At 46.2% G+C, this 17,539-nt stretch overlaps 1 protein-coding gene across 4 annotated transcripts in view; it reads right to left on the minus strand.

Annotated features, from left to right (window-relative positions):
• Tfcp2l1 (transcription factor CP2 like 1) overlaps nt 1–11,959 on the minus strand; it is a 61,304-nt gene extending 49,345 nt beyond the window's left edge. The window contains exons 1-3 of one of the 4 annotated variants that reach the window (XM_048812093.1): nt 11,792–11,958; nt 11,143–11,172; nt 7,097–7,248 (exon numbers count right to left, since the gene is read on the minus strand). In XM_048812093.1, the coding sequence (XP_048668050.1) occupies nt 7,097–7,248; nt 11,143–11,172; nt 11,792–11,853 (244 nt within the window). In that variant the 5' untranslated portion in view covers nt 11,854–11,958. Of the gene's footprint in view, nt 1–7,096; nt 7,249–11,142; nt 11,173–11,791 lie in introns of all 4 variants that reach the window. The other 3 variants (XM_048812092.1, XM_015479056.2, XM_048812094.1) reach the window with 3 other exon arrangements.
• Nucleotides 11,960–17,539: the final 5,580 nt, after the last annotated feature.

A 17,539-nucleotide genomic window follows, 5' to 3' on the forward strand; every position in this document is an offset into this window, starting at 1 on the left:
GTGGGGGTGGGGTTAGGGGTAGGACTGGTTTGGGTGTTCCATCTCTAGGGAAGCAGCTTCTCCCCCACTCCTTGCCTCCTTGCCCCTCTACCCCTACCCAAGTCTCATCCATCTTTCCTCTGAGCCACGTCCCAGGACCAGATTGGCAGGCTCGGCTCAGAGAAGGGCCCAGTGTAGAATCTTGACTGCCAGGAGCTTTCAGAAGACCACGCAGCACCCACCACAGCTCAACCACTCCCAGGCCTGCCTCCTGATGGGGTGGGACAAAGGGAATCTGCTTTCACCTCTGTCCAACTGTCGTCTGAAAGATGGGAATAATATATTTGGGGAGAACAACTTCAAAAGAGAATATCAGGGCTGGGAGTGTACCTCAGTGGTAGAGTGCTTGCCTTGTGTTTTCAAGGCCCTGGGTTCAATCCCCAGCACCAAGTGATAGATAAGGAATTGAAGGCAAAGAGAGGTTTGGTGATGAGACAGCTTCCCAATGGCTCAGCCTCAGTAAGCAGCTAGAGCTCTCGGTCATCTGGTCTACCCTTCCACACCATTCCTCCTCTTCAGGTTCCTAAACCTAGACATCCTGAAGCACTCGGGATTCCCAGGACACAGCACATTCAGCTGAATCCCTGTGCAAATGGCTTTTCTCTTGTCACTGAACCACCCTTCTCTTCTTATCAAGAGAACATTTTATTTTGTGAATGAATCAAAGTAAGAGTCCTGTGAAAACCTGATATCATATTTAAAGACTCAGGGTTGTTTTGCTGGAAAATACCAAAGCTTTCCCCAAAACAAGCCATTCTTGCAAAAGTTGTTTCTTATCTCCAAGCCAGGATTGCCTGGGGTTCTCTCCCCACCACCCACCTCCTCCCTTCCCTCTGGCTCCAGCCTTCAAGAAAGATCTGTCCACAGTGACCTTTGGCCAGTGACAAAGAAGTTATCTGAGAGTTTGCAATTCAGCAGCTGTCCATCCCTTATAGAAGACTCTTTTCAGAGAAAGAGGACATACTTGGTTTTTGGAACCATTTTCACAACCTCCAAAACTAGCTATTGGGCGTGGAGTCTGAAAACCCACATGTAATGTACCCTACTCAGGCCACATGTCGCCAGGACGCGGTTTTGACACTGGTATTAGACACTATTAGAATGGGTTTCTAACCATGGATTTACAGACAGGCATCCCTTCCATGTTTCAGAGAACCTTAAACACATCATGCCAGGTGTGGCACCACAAGCCTGTAATCCCAGCAAGTCGAAGGCTTGAGGCAGGAAGAGTGCCAGTCTCTGCCATTTTAGCAAGACCTTCACCAGTTTAGTGAGACCCTGTCTTAAAAAGAAAAAAAAAGAAATTAAAAGGACTTGGAATGTAGCTCAGTGGTGCAGCATCCCTGGGTTCAATCTCCCAGCTAAAAAACAAAAACAAAAAACATATCTTTACAAGGGAGAGGGCATGGGATGGTCTCAGATAATGTAATAAATATCATAGAGCCAATCCAATAAACATGAATAACTGAGTAGCAGACTTTTTTTTTTTTTTTGAGATTGAACCCTGGGGCACTTTACCTGAGCCTTTTTATTTTTTTACTTTGAGATGGGGTCTTGCTAAGTTGTTTAGGGCCACTGCTAAATTGTTGAGGCTGCATCACACTTGGAATCCTCTTCCCTCAGCCTCCATTATCGCTGGGATTATAAACGTGCACTGCTGCACCCTATGAAAACTTTTCAATTAACCAAAAAGGTCTTGAATAATGTCAAAATCACTTTCAAAAATTTTTTTAAAAAATATTTATTTCTTAGTTGTAATTGGACACATTATCTTTATTTTTTTATTATTTATTTTTATGTGGTGCTGAAGATCGAATTCAGGGCCTCACACATGGTAGGTGAGCGCTCTACCGCTGAGCCACAATCCCAGCCCCCATTCAAAAAAATTTTTTTGAGACAGACAGGGTGTCGCCATGTTGTCCTTACTAGTCTGCAACTCCTGGGCTCAAGTGATCTCTTGCCTTGACTTCCCAAGAGGCTGGGACTATAGATGTGTCACATCACACCCAGCTCAAAAAAGTCTTTTTTTTGGATTGAACCCAGGAGTCACACGGAATCCCATCACCAGCCCTTTTCATAAATATTTTATTTAGAAACAGGGTCTTGTTGAGTTGCTCAAGGCCTCACTAAGTTGCTGAGGCTGGCTTTGAACTTGTGATCCTCCTGCCTCCGCCTCCCGGGCTGCTGGAATTACAGAGCCACCTCACCTGGCTCCAAATTAATTTTTAAAATTGGGTCAAAATCTATTTGTCATCTAACATAAAGGACAGACTACTCAATAAAGTGTGCTGAAAAAGATGCCTGCTATAACATTATTGATAATACTGAAAGAACAAACAGGAAAAATGGAAATAAAATCAATCATTCCTATTTTTAATTTTGGGGACAATTTAGAGCAGCTACTATCAAGGCATGAGATTAACGCTGGGAAGACTGTGAGAAAAGATGAGACAGGACTCGGCCCTCGTCATTCCCATTCCATATGAAAAATAGACACTGAAATAATTACTTTGTATATTTTCTTCCAGCAATTATGACAATATTCTATCCTAAGAACAAGAGGAAATAGTCAAATACATACTTTAATAACAGTGGAAAATGTTATTGTAAGAATAATACTTGGCGTACAGTGGTGCACACCATAATCCCAGTTTCTTGGGAGGCTTAGGCAGGAAGAGTACAGGTTTGAGGCCAGCTGAAGCAATTTAGTTAGACCCTGGCTCAAAATTAAAAAATAAAAAGGGTTGGGAATGTAGCTCAGTGATGGAGCAACCTTGGGTTCAATCCCCAGTATCAAAAAAATTTTTTTGAAAAGAATAGTATACAATAAAAGCAGGGCAATTGTAAAAAGTCTATGATCTTATCAGTTTTTTTAAAAAGTATAGATGTCTCAATGGTTATAAAATCAATCTGTAAGAATAAAATGATTGGGAATGGTTAAGAAAAAATATGAAAGGAATTTCTGTTCTCAAATAGTAAAACATACTTCCAAGATACAATATTTAATTCAATTTTTAAAAAATCAATGAATATCAGTGTTTAGGACAAATAACTACACAAAAGTCCATTTCTGACCATTTGGTTTTTAAAATGTTTCAAAAGTAGCATTTTAAACCAATGAGAAAAGAACAAATTATGCAGCAACTGGTAGGTTAATTATCCAGAAAAAATAACCAAATTTATATCTTTACATCACAGCATATATTTAGTGTTAAAATTACAAACCGTTAAACAAAATTTCTAATTTAAAAAAAAAATCATTGGTTTGAGACTGTAGAGCACTGGTTTAGCATACACAAGGTCCTGGGATTGATGTGCGTGCACGCGTGCACACACACACACACAAACAAGTTATATATCCCATTTCATAAATATAGTTATCACAATTAAGTTAAATGGACAGCAACCAACAGGGAAAAAAATATTGCAACATAAGCACCTAAAATGTTGAAGTTCTTCATAAATGGTATTCTCTTCAAATCAATAAGAAAAAAAAAATTTGCAAAGGACATAAATATAGTTAATACAGAAAAATATCAATAAACATTTAAAAATATTCAACTAGATTAGCAATCACAGGAATGCAAATTTAAGATCAAAGTCCATGGTTACTAATCAGGTGAAGAATGACAGAAAAAGAAAAATGGCAGCAATGCCCAATAGGGAAACAGTGAAATCTACCCTGTTGGCCACTGTGTGCGTTATTTTCTTCCGCTGAGAAGGTAATTTGGCAGTATGTATCAAAAACCCTAAGGTCTACTGCACACTGGTAATCCCACTGATTTGGGAGGCTGAGGCAGGAGGATCACAGCTCAAGCCAGCCTGGGTAATTCAGTGAAACTCTTGCCAAAATTTAAAAAAGAAATAAATAAATAAATAAATAAAGGGACTGGAGATGTAGCTTGGTGGGTCTTGACCCCTGGGTTCAATCTCCGGTACTAAAGGAGATTTAGCTATATATAGCTAAAAATTGGGCTGCGGTTGTAGCTCAGTGGTAGAGTGCTTGGTTCACACATGTGAGGCACTGGGTTCGATCCTTAGCACCACATAAAAAAATTAATAAAGATATTGTGTCCATATGTAACTAAAATGATTTTTTTTTAAAGTATATATAGCTAAAAATTAAAGAATCGACATTTCACATAAAGATTTACATACAAGAATGTCCATCACGGTTTAATCTCTAACAACTGGAAAGTTAAGTGTCCACAATATGAAACAGGCCAAAGGAACAGAACCGGATAGTGTAACAATATGGAACTCTACAGTGTAACCATGTAGCCAGGACAACAAAGCGCCGAAGCGTTTTTCTTTTTCTTTCTTTTTTTTTTTTTTAATTTTTTTTTTTCTTTTTTGCGGCCCTGTGTGCTGAACCCAGGGTCTCACACATGCTAGGCAAGTGATTTACCACTGAGTTATATCCTCAGCCCTTTTTTAAAATTTTTCTTTTGGGAGAGAGTCTCACCAGTGCTGGCTTGACCTCTCCATCTTCCTACCTTCCAACATCGGCCAGTTCCCAATGCATTTTTAATGAGAAAAGTTCACAAAGTAGTCTATGTAAAAGAAGAGGGAAGGAAGGAAAATAAAGACAGAAAACCAGGATAAATTTTTTGTAGCGTGAGAGTTTGAAAAGATCTTAATACAATTAGTTATGCACAAATAAAGTTAGCAGTTATTCTCTGGCAAAATTAGAAAAGATTTTAATTATGTCTTTTAATTTTCTTTTTTTGTTTTTTTTTTTTTTACACTCATTCAAATGAACATGTATTCCATTAATAATTGGGAAAATGTAATTTTAGAGAGATTTAGGGCCAGGGATATAACTTGGTGGCAAGGCCCTGGCGGGGATCCCTAGCAGTACAGTAAATAGAGAAAATCTGAAGTATAGACACCATATTAACACAGGATAACATGTGAATTTGGAGGCTAACTCTTTTCCCCCTTTTTTTACACTTACCTATGGTATACAAGAGAATAAATGCTCTTAAATCTTTCTAAAAGACCTAGCCCAGTATAGCAACTCATACCTGTCATCCCAGCAACTTGAGAGGCTCAGGAACAAGTATCTCAAGTTCTAAGCCAGCTTCGGTCACTTAGTGAGGTCCTGACCAACTTAGTGAGACCCCAGCTCAAAATTTAAAAATTTAAAATAAATTGAAAGGGCAGGGGATTGGGAAAAGAAAAAGAAAGACCTAGCACGCTGACTTTCAAATTTTATCTCAAGTTGACTGATTAGAAGGGACGGGGTAGGAGTGTCCCACATAGTGAATACAGCCAAAGGCTTTGCAGATGGGGGAAGGGGACAGACAAAATGTCCTGGTCCTACAGCAAGATCCCAGACTTCTCACCTGCACCATGGATGTGGCCAAGAGCAGGAAACCATCAGCTCAGCGGACTCATTTGTAAATACCTTGTAATTCTTTCATTTTTAAGCAAGATAGCAGACATCTAGAGAGGAACGAATCTGCTCAAAGATACAGCAGTTAGGGGCTGGGGATGTGGCTCAAGCGGTGCGGTAGCGCGCTCGCCTGGCATGCGTGCAGCCTGGGTTTGATCCTCAGCACCACATACAAACAAAGAAGTTGTGTCCGCCGAAAACTAAAAAAAAAATAAAATATTAAAATTCTAAAAAAAAAAGATACAGCAGTTAGGAGCATCTGACCTTCTATCAAAGAGAGGAAAAAGGCAGAAGCCACTGCACACATAGGCTCAGACAGAGGCACTCACTCTTCCACTTGGCTTTGTCACCCAGAACATTGCAGATGGAGCACAGGTCTCAGCCCCACAGCGATCTGAGTACAGGCGTCAGCAAGACCAGCTCAAGACAACAGGGCTGCCCCCGGGGGATAAGCCTGTCCACAGAGTAGACAGGTAGACACACAGCCACCTGCTCATTCTGAGCTAGTTTCTTGGCTCAGAAGCCAGCAAGTTCTGCAGCCAGAGAACACGATGATCATGTTGGACTTCTACCCTCACCCACCTCAAAATCCAGGAGGCAAAGTTCCACTGAGGGGAGGCAGCCACAGAGGACACACTGCTGTTCCTGTAATTCAGTGTGGCCCGGCCAAAACCAGGGTCCTCTGCCCTTCTGTGCTTCCAATGTAATGTAGACAGCGATCAAACCACTAGATGCCCAGGATTTACAAGGTGACCAGAAAAAAAGTGCACTAAACACATTCACATCATCAGAACCGAAACCACAGAAATGCCATCCACCAGGACACGATCCGGGTGCTCTTGGTAAAGGGGACAACTGACTGAACAACCTCTAACGGGCCACTGACCTTCAATCTTGCAAGCTTCATACAAAAATTACACTTCTCACTTTACACATGAAAACACTGAACTTCAGAGAAAAGGAAAAGGCAGTTCAAAGTCACAGAACTATGAAGAGTTAAGAGTTGGAATTCAAACTCCAAAGCTCATTCCTCCCAAGACATGAGGAGCAATCTTGTCCCCATTTCCACAAAGGGCTTCTTTCTGTCAAGCGGAACCCAGCCCTGTGGTGCCAGACACAGGTCAGCCCTCCTACCGCCCGCCCGGTGCACATCCAAGTATAGCAGACCCAGTAAACCAAAAGTACTCAATCCACACAGAGGACCATCAACCGTGGTCACAATAAATAGCATTAGCGGCCGCAGACAATGGCACATCTGCTCCCTGAAGGTGCTATATAGTAATGTCATCACATCTGGCCTCCTTTCTAACAATACAGTTGATGTTTATTTCTTTGAAACATGTTTCACTATGTTGTGAGGCTGCTCTCAACCTCCTGGGCTCCAGTGATTCTCCTGCCTCAGCCTCCCAAATAGCTGGGACTACATATGCCCAGCTTTTGATGTCTCCATATTTCAGATGAAGACTCAGAGGTTCATAGAGGCCTGAGAGCTCAGAAATGGAATCTGAGCAGGTGTCCCACACCAAAGACTTCCTGAGCCCCACCCCACCGATTGGGACAACTAATAAAACCCAACAGGATCTTCACATCAACTCCCCATTGTTCTGGAGGGTGCCCCCACCCACAGGCTCCACCCTGGCCTAGGGCTCCAGTCACTACCTTGGTTGAGGTAGGTCAGGGTCTCTTCTTGGAGCTTCACTGCTGGGGACGTGGCGGCACACAACACGTACTGCAAGGGTGGCAGCCGGGCCCCATTCTCGGGGGACAGCTGGGGCTCCTCCTGCTTGAAGATGGGTAGAGCCAGCACATCACTGCAACACACAGGAAGGCGGTGGTCAGGAGCAGGGCCCAGGGAGCCCGTCGTCAAAGACAAAGTTGGAGAGAGCAACCGAGACCCCGGGGACCAAAGGCCATTCAACAAGGCCCACTGCAGCCAGCTGGCTTAGATCTGGATCCCTCCTGTTACAAACCCTCTAGATGCTTTCAAATAGAGTAAACCAGGCTGGGGCAGCAGGTGGTGTGGTCTCAGGGATAGAGACCTTGCTTAGCATGTGCGAGGTCTTGCATGATTCTCGTGTTACTTGATGTTCTTAAAAAGACTTACTGAATCAAGTTGTGGAGGAGGTAAAAATGTAAAGTTCCTATTATCTACAGAGAACCTCTAAGTGACAGAGGCCAGTAACAATGACGTAACCTTTAGAAGCCATTTGGTTTCCATCCACAGGAGACTGCTCATCATGTGCTTTTTGGATAAAAATCATCTGAACAACAACTTTTAGTTTTGAATCAACTCTTCTATTTATCAGCCACTTCTCAGACCAGCATAGCCTAGACCCGGGGTTAAAATGAAAATAAAGAACCTGTTGGCCTCCCTCACCCAGGACAAGTCACCCCTCCCTCCCTTCTGAGAAGGGGACAACTGGCCCCTACCCAGTTTAAGGCTCACACTGATCTCTCAGAAATGCAAAAAGAGGAGAACCTTGGTTTTGACAGAGTTTCCTTATCCAAGTGAAAAATCTTTGAGATGCTCCAAGATTCTCTTACTTCTAAACAAAACTCCCCAGGGCATTGAGAATGAGAGTCTCCTATCAGGGTGGGACTGAGGAACTTGTGTCTGGATTGCTTTCTTTCTTCCTTTCTTTTTCTTTTCTTTTTTTCTTTTTCTTTTTTTTTTTTTTTTGTTGTTGTTGTTTATATTGTTTTTGTATTTTTTGTTTGTGTTGTATTTGGGGACAGGGTCTTGCTGTGTTGTCCAGGCGGGCCCCAGACAATCCTAGGATCTCTGACTCCCAGCAAAGTAGCTGGAACTCCAGGTATGCACCCTCCAAGGAGTCAAAGAAATCCTTGAGAACATGAATGACCTGCAAGCAGGAGAGACTTGCTTAAGCCCTCTGAAGTATAAGCAGCACCAAAAAAGCAAGCATCCTGCCCTATCTTGATAACCCTCCTCCCTTCGTGGGTCCGGGGTTATGAATAAAATTAGCTGACCCCACTTCACTGCATAAACACAAACTCCCTGGTACAACCTGTTCCTTATACAATCTCATAAATGAGTGTCTCTGAAACACAAACCTAGCACACACCCCAACCATGTCTAACCAATTCTCGGAAAGAAAAGGCTGGCTTTGGGCACACCTGGGAAATCTTTCCTTCAAAGGGCTTCCCTGCCACCATCTGCTGCCCAAAAAGGGAAAGCACGGGGCTGACCCGACTTCTCCCACTACTCGCCTTCCTCTTTCCAGCCCAGGAGGTTCTCTAGGAACATGGGAGAAGCAGGCAGGCTTGCTCACCTAGAGATTGCATCATTTCATGTTTGCCCAGACCATGTTAAGTTAATAATCCATGCACTGCTGCCTTTAAATTTGGAGGGAAAAAAATGGGTGTGTGTGTGGGTTGGNGAATGAGGAGACAACAAACCAAAGATAAAAATACTCCCCACCCCCACCCCCAAAAATGGAAAAGGACAAGACCCTCTCTCTGGAGTAGGGAGAACAGGGACATGTGCACTGACCCCACTACCTTGGCCTTCATTGAGGTCAGCCTCTATGAAGGCAAAACCCCTAGCAAGAAATAAAATTCTAGGGCTGGGGTTGTGGCTCAGCGGTGGAGCGCTCGCCTAGCATGTGCGAAGCCCTGGATTCAATCCTCAGCACCATAGAAAAATAAATAAAATGAAGGTACTGTGTCCAACTACAACTAAAAACTAAATATTAAAAGTAAGAAGGCTGGGATTGTGGCTCAGCGGTAGAGCGCTCTTGCCTAGCACGGGCAGGACCCAGGTTCGATCCTCAACACCACATAAAAATAAAGGCATTGTGTTGTGTCCATCTACACCTAAAAATATAATAAATGTTTAAAAAATAAGAAATAAAATTCTATCTATGTATTTATTTAGCAGTACTGGGGATTGAACCCAAGAGTGTTCTACCACTGAGCTACATCCCCGGTCATTTTTATTTTTATTTATTTATTTATTTATTTAGAGACAAGGTCTTGCTAAATTGCTGAGGCTGGCCTCAAACTTACTATCCTGGGCTCCCCAGTAATTGGAATTATAGGCATGCACCACCACACCCAGCAAGAAGTGAAATTTTGAAGCCAGGTGTGGTGGCCTACACCTGTAATCACAATGACTCCCAGCGACTGAGAGACTGAAGCAAGAGGGATCTCAAGTCTGAGGTCAGACTCGGCAACTTCACGAAGCCCTCAGTAACTTAGTGAGACCCTGTCTCAAAATAAAATAAGTAAGTAAATAAATAAATAGGGAAGAGGATGTAACTCAGTGAGATAAAGCACCCTGGGTTTAAATCCCTAGAACCCCCCCCAAAAAAAAGAGGTGGAATTTTGAAAAAGACAGGGCTGGGGCTGGGGATGTGGCTCAAGTGGTAGCGCGCTCGCCTGGCATGCGTGCGGCCAGGTTCGATCCTCAGCACCACATACAAAGATGTTGTGTCCGCTGATAATTAAAAATAAATATTAAAAAAATTCTCTCTCAAAAAAAATCTTTAAAAAAGAAAAAGACAGGGCTGGGGGTGTAACTCAATGGCAGAGTGCCAGACTAGCATGTGATCGATCCCCCAGCACCAAGTATGGACCTTCTTCATCTATGGTTTCCCAAAATAACCCCCCCAAATAGTACGGTTTTTTTATGCCCCCGCCCCCCCCCACCCCCATGCACAGTCTGGGGCCTTGCACTTGCTAGACAAGCACTATACAACAGAGGTACATCCCCAGCCCCCCAGGCTTTATGGCACCTTTCACCCCAACTTTTGCCTTCCTCCCTTCATGCAATAACCAAAACCTGCAAACTTCCATTATGAGTAGCAGATGTTGGGAAAATTGTACTCTCATTTCTAGAATTACTACCTAATAGGATGATATTTCAGGATATTTCAGAAGTTTTAAGTACACATTATCTTCAACTCAAGGTCACCTTCAAACTCATTTTGAAGATATGACAAAATACTTAACGGCCACAAACCAAAATTTAGACAAAACTACCATGAAAACAGCAATGTGCAAATGGTAAAGACATACTCTGTTGTCGCACTTTTCATAAGGGAACAGCCACTTAATCTCCTGCAGGGAATTAACATCCTCCCAAGTGGGCTCCACCACTGCCCAGAGCAGCTTCCCTCGGGTGACATGGCCACAGTCTGCTGGCAGGCGGGCAGTCCTTAAGACCCTAGATTTTTTTTTTTTTTTAATCATCCACTACTCTGAATAAAAACACCAGATACACCAGTCAAATCCAAGGGTTCCTCTGCTCTCTGGCAGGGGAATGTCTTCAGGGAGAACGACTAGACAAATACCTATCAGAAGCTGGAATTTCAAATAACCTGTCGTGACAAAACTGGGCAGGAACTTCTGGGGGCCCAAACAAGCGCAGAAGGTGGGTAGCTCGTTAAGTGGCTGAGCCGCCTTCCGCCTCGCAGTTCACTTTTCCTGAGCCCACCTCAAATGCCCTTTGGGTTAAATTAGGCACATTTAATAAACTGTGACTAGGATGGAAATAAAGACAGGTTAAAGCTGGTTCCGGCGAGTTCAGAAAGTAAAATGACTGCCCATTAGTACCCGGCCAGCTGCACAACATGGAAAAAACGATCTTCCAGGAACTGAAGCAAACGGGGGTCCTACTTCCTAAAAGGTGTGGGGGGGGGGGGAGTGGGTGTTGCAGAGTACTTTGCAAAGCGGGCAGGACTTACTTTTCCCTTTGAAGAGCACTAGACAAATCCCTGCAGAAGAAGAAAGATTTCCATCAAGGGCAATAAACGCTCGGGCTTCAGGCAAAGACCACCTAGAGGAGGGGGGACAGCCAGCCCCTTCCGAACCCGCCCGCCCGACGGTCCACCTGGGGCTAGCGAGGCCCGACGAAGGGCACTGCGGAAAGCGCAAAACTCAGAGAGGGATCCCAGTGGAGGGGGGCAAAGAGCAGGGGATTAACTTCCCGGGGGAGGCTCCGGATGGAAGAAGTTTCCTCTGCTACTCTCACCCGAGCGGGAAGAGGACAGATGTGCGAGGTGGGATAGATCCCGGGAGGCTGGGGCCCGTAGGTGTCCCCGGTACCCGCAAGGGGTCGGCACGGAGGGGCCCTCGCAGGGATCCGAATCGGTGCGCCCGCCTCGCCAAGCCCCCAACTCCGCGCGTCGGGTCCCGCCGGGATCGGTCAGTCTGTCCCTTGGGGACACTGGGCGGGGCTCTCCCTTCCTCCCCACAGGACCCACAGGAGGATGCCAGGACCTGGTAAGCGCGCTCCCTTCCCTTCCCTGGACGTCTTGGCCGCGCCGGGCGCACCCCTCGACAGAGCCCCAGGGCTGTGGCCGTCGCGGCACGCGGGCGACGCGAGGCCCTTACCGCAGGTAGCTGCCGGAGTTGTGCTGGTTGTAGTGCTCGGGCTGCGTGTGCCAGAACAGCATGGCTGGAGCTCCGAGCGCGCCCACGTAGGCGCGGCAGCCAACGGAGACGCGGGCGGCGCCGACCTCTTAGCCACCTGAAAGCTGCGCTAGGAACCTGAGGTGGCCCTCGGCCCGGATCATTTATGGGCGGCCCGGGGGCGGGGCCGCGACCGGACCGTCCCCTAGCCGCCGGGAGGGCGGCTCCCCAGTCGCAGGCGCGCCTCACCCGGGAGCTAGCGCCCCTCCAGGGAGCCGCGAGCCAGGGCTGAGCCCGGCCCCCACGGGTGGGGCTCAGGTGACCTTAGCTGCAGCCCACCTGCGCTAGGCACCTCTGGGCTTTCCGATTCTGACTTCTCGCTCTGGGTGGAACTCTAGAGCTGCTTGGTGGATTGGAAGAAGCTCAAATGTCGGGGACCCTGGCCCAGGCACTCTGGGTCCCCTTTTGGGGCTCTTGGTTTTTGGGGTTTTTTGTTTGTTTGTTTGTTTTTTGTTTTTTTTGGATCACCATTCAGAGTCTGAAATCATGACCTTGTAAATTTTTACTTGTGTATGGGTTGATCTGTCCTCCCTACTGTGGAAACTCCAAGAGGGCAGGGCCTGCGTTCTGTCACTGCCCCAGTGGTACCTAGAACACAGTGCTGGGGACAAAGTTAGGGGCTCAATAAATACTCAAGAAGGCTTCCTGCAGGAGGTGACATCTGTGAGCATCTGGAGAAAGAGTGGCTCCAGGCAGAGGCAGCAGTAAGAGACAGGGCCTAGAGGCAGACCTACTTTGGCGTGGGTGTCGTGGGTGACCAAGGGCAAAGAGGAAGGTAGGATAGTGGGGAGGAGGTGCAAGAAGCTGGGGTGTTTTTTTTTCTTCTTCTTCTTCTTCTTTCTTTTTTCTTATCTCCCTCCCCTTCTCTTCATTCCCCTTCCCTGGAGCTTTCATTCTATGTGTGATTTGGGTAGAGGAGTTGCATTTATGATTTGCCTTTTGGAAAGACCAGTCTGGTGGGAGTGTGTACAGTGGATAGTGGGGGTCAGTTAGGAAGGAGTGGAGTTCTATGGAGCCAGGACTCACACCTAAGTGACATCTTGTCTCGTGGCACTGTGCCTGGCACAGAAGAGGGAACCATTCTGTCCCTGGGTATTAATCAAATAAAGTTCCTTGAAGACCTTAACCCAGCGCTCACAGCTCACAGGGAAACAGAAATGTTTCCCCAGCCGTACATCTACATCATCGTCGTGCCCTCAGCCACTGCCCCACTAGCATTGGTGCAGATAATTAGAGTGGCCTCCTCGCAAGGTCACTCCCCTCTGGGTGGTCCACATTCCAATAACCCTCACACCCATCTCTGCACCAATGGAGACAATGCTGATGGATTGTTTTGGTCCCAGGACTCCCTGTGGAGACGATTGAAGCCCTCCCTAGGACCTGCCTTCTGCTCAAGGTCTTTCCCCGTCTCTGGCCTAGCGGTGAACCCTAAGGGAACTCCCCAATTAACCTCCTGAACACTAGGTTCTCCACCAGGGCCCAGGACAAGCGTGTCCTTTCAACAGAAGGTACCGTACTGGGAACATTGAAGGGACTTTGTCTCCAGGGATGAGTAACTGGAGGTTAATCCGTGCAGTGGGGACGAAGGAAGGGTCTCCAGTTCCAAGGTCCAGAAGAAGGGAATGGAACACGAAAGGAAACTGATGATAAGGGCTCAGACCTGGGTTTACCACTCAGCTCTAGCAGAATGCGTGACCCTGTGCAGGAAGATCCATGCTGCTTCTGTTTCTCTCCCCTCTCCCAACTGGCCTGGCCTATGACTTGCTTTGACCTAGAATGCTGCAGAAGACTGTTCCAGACTCAGTCCAGCCCCTAAGATGCCAGGAAGCTTCTCTTGGCTGGCAGGAGCTCGGAACCACCACATGGAGTTCCAATGTCCCGTCCCGTTGGGGATGGATACCCGGCCAGCCTCCTATCCCTATGCAACCCCCCAGCAAAGTCAGTCTGCGGTGTTCCAAGGGCTCATTCCAACACACCTATGAAATTGACCCAAGGCCTTCCCAAATGCAGGCTGGAGAGCAAATACATGACTGTGACTTTAACGCACCAAAGTGCCGGATGGTTGGTTCTATACGGCGAAATGGTATAGTACTGACCCCTCTGAACCACTGGTAAAATGAAGGGGAGGATGCCGAATATCATGGTAGTGATGAAGCCGTCAGCTCTTATTATCCAGCTAGGACTCTCCCTGCATATTTCGCATGACTGCCCGCTTCCGACTGCCCGCCTTCTTTTCGGTTTTTACACCTGAGGGTAGAGTTTGGTGAAGCCTGCAGAGACAGCATTTGAGTCCTGCTGTGGGAATAATGATGGGTATTCCTGCCTGAGATTATTCAGTGTTTGGGTACAATTAGGCCTAGTCTGACCCTGAGCTTTCCCTTAGGTGAAGAGAAGACAGACCTGCCGAAGGTGGCCCACCAGTTCCTCTCTCTGTTTTGTGAAGGCCCCACCCATTTACTTATGGTAGGAATGTTGGCTCTTCCTTGATGCCAAGCACGTCCAGTTTGCTATAATCTGCCTGAGTCTGAGAAATGGGCACAGGTGAGGAAGCTGAGGCTCGGGAGGCTGAGAGCCACGGCTGGCGTTTGAGGCCATGCCTGTGGATTCAGGGCCAGTGCTCTCTGGCTACCGTCCATTCCTGTCCTAAGGCCTGCCTTCCTTTCCTCACCTACCTGGCAAACTTGTGATCAGATGTGTGACCGAAACCAAGGATCCGCCAGCCTGGGCCCTTCTGAAGGAAGCACAAGGTTCCTGTGGAGTCCGAAGGGGCCCCTCTCTAGGCAGCTCAGTGGGAACTCCCAGCAGCATTTGAAGATCACCATGAAGATGATGACACTTCCTGGAGTTGTTGGGAGGACAAAGGGCATACAGAGCACATACCCATGCTCACCCAAGCCCTCTCCAGAGCACCCTTCAGACTATGAGTTGCGCATCACCAATCTCATTTCTTCTCATTTCTCTGTGTGTTTTTTTTTAAGAGAGAGAGAGAGAGAGAGAAGAGAGAGAAAAATTTTAATATTTATTTTTTAGTTTTCGGCGGACACAACATCTTTGTTTGTATGTGGTGCTGAGGATCCAACCCTTGCCGCACGCATGCCAGGCGAGCGTGCTGCTACCGCTTGAGCCACATCCCCAGCCCTCTCTGTGTGTTTATGCTGGGGATAGAACCCAGGATCTTGAGCATGCTAGTTAAGCACCCTACCGCTAAGCCATAGCCCTTTTTATTTTGAGACAGGATCTTCTTAAGTTGCTGAGGCTGACCTCTAACTTATTTATGTTTCTCCGGCCTCAGCCTCCTGAGTAGCTGGGATTTCAGGTTGTGTATCATGGCCCCGCTAATTATTTCTTGAGTGTTCATCAAAAACCTTAATGTAATGGTTACAATAACATTCTGCTGCAAGTAACAGAAGCCCCCGGATAAAAATGTCTTAAACAACATAGAGACTTATTTCCCCTCTCAAGTTCTAGCAATCTAGAGTTAACACTGCCCAATATGGTATTCGCTTGCCGCAGACGGCCATTGTGCCACTTGAAATATGACTGATATGACTGATCTCAATCAAGATGTGCTGGAGGGGCTGGGGTTTTGGCTCAGCGGTAGAGCACTCACTCTCAGCACCACATATAAATAAATGAAATAAAGGTAGTGTGTCCAGCTAAAAAAATAAACAAACGTCTAAAAAAAAAAATGATGTGCTAGAAATGTAAAATATGCACCAAGATCAAAGACCTTACCTAAAAAAAAAAAAAGCGGGCTGGGGTTGTGGCTCAGTGGTTCAGTGCTTGCCTGGCCTGTGTGAGGCACTGGGTTCAATTCTCAGCATCACATATAAATAAATAAATTAAATAAAGGTTCATTGACTATATATATTATATATACATATATTGCACAATATGACCTATCAATCATTTTTATCCTGCTCATATGATGAATGTTCAATTTTTTTTAATATATGGGCTAAATATATTATGGAAATTAATTTCATCTGACTAGCTTTACTTAAAAGATATATGTGGCTTGCTTTTATAGCTTACACTTTAATCTTACTGGATGGAACTGGCTAAAGGATCAACTGTCAACCAAAGATGACTTTGCCCCCTACCCTCAGGAGAAGTTTTTGTTGTCACAACTTTGGGGTGGGTAGGATGTACAGACTAGGAAAGTCGCTGAGCACCCCTACAAGGCACAGGACACTCCCAACAGCGAAGGATCCTCCAACATAAGCTGTCAGGAGGGCTGAGAAGCACTGGTCTAGAGGTAATCTGTCCATGCTGGTTCTTTGCTCCATATATGATACCATTTACAAGGTATGGACACAGTGGCTGCTGGGGCGCCAGAGGTTCTGACAGCATTCCCACCAGCCACAAAGGAGCAGGGCAGGATAAAGGTGCACCTTCTCTCTTCCAAGAAGATCTATAGACCGCTTCTGTTTAGTTCCCATGGATTTGAATGTAGTCCCCTTGATACATGGGAGGCTGGGACTTTGTATTTTTAAAAGTCGGGGGGCTTCTTACTGAGGAAGACAGGAGAGTGGATCCAAGGGGAAGAGCACCTGGCAACTGTGCCAGAAGCAACCGTGGGGGAAGGTTATTCTCATGTTACAGATGAAGAAACTGAGGCACAAGAGGAGTTGCCAAGAAGCAGGGAACAGCAGAGCCAAGTGCAAGTTGAGGTTTCCTGGCTCCTGGTGTCTCCACCCTGCACACGGGCCTCAACCCCCTCTGTGTCCCCTGAATCCCATTTGCCAGTGGCCCGGATGTCTCTCTGATGCGGTTTATCTTCCTGCAAGGTCCAAGTTTCTCCATCAAGAACTTCACTAGCTTCTCTGGAGGGGAAGAGTGACTTTTCCGAGCTGTTAATTCTAATCCAGATCAAGCTTGGTGGGTACCTAATAGTACTGCACCCTGGGCACCGTGATGCCTGACTAAGATCCCAGCCACTGGGGAGGCTGAGGCAGGAGGATGGCAAGTTCAAGGCTAGCCTGGAGAGCTTAGGGAGAGTATGTCTCCAAAAACTAAAACAAACGAAAAGGACGGGGAATGTAGCTCCGTGGGAGAGCACACCTGGGTTCAATCCCAACAACAAACAGAACAAAACTAAAATTGTATTGCACGAATCTCAGTTTCTTAGCTTTTACAAATAAATGTGGTAATAAAAGATGCTAACGGGTTGGTGGGGGCAGAGAAAGGGCACAGAAATTCCCTGTGCTGGTAACTTTTCAGAGAATCTAAAATTACTCCAAAATATGACTTCCTTTTGAGTGCTAAGAATCAAACCTGTAGCCCTGCATATGCTAAAGAAGCATTAAACCCCGGGCAGCATCCCTAGCACAGAAATTCTTTTTATAAAATATTCCTTCTGATTTCAAATGGTCAAACTGATTAGTCTGGGCCTGTGCCATGTGGTTATATTTCTTTGAGGCACTGGGTGTAGATCCCAGGGCCTCAAGCATCCTAGGCAAGGGCTCTACTACTGAGCTACACACCCTTGGCCCTGATTTGAATGGTTTTTGTTTGTTTTCTTGCACCCGAGATTGAACCCAGGGCTTCCCCTTCATTCCCCCACTCCACTCACAGCCTGCTGGGGAGGTGTGGCCGGCACAGCCACCTCACTGATGAGCAATTTGTCCAAACTGGCGTAGCTAGAGGACAGGCAGGCACATGGGCCCC

Source organism: Marmota marmota, unplaced genomic scaffold, assembly GCF_001458135.2.
Source record: "Marmota marmota marmota unplaced genomic scaffold, marMar, whole genome shotgun sequence".
Taxonomy (NCBI): Eukaryota; Metazoa; Chordata; class Mammalia; order Rodentia; family Sciuridae; genus Marmota; species Marmota marmota.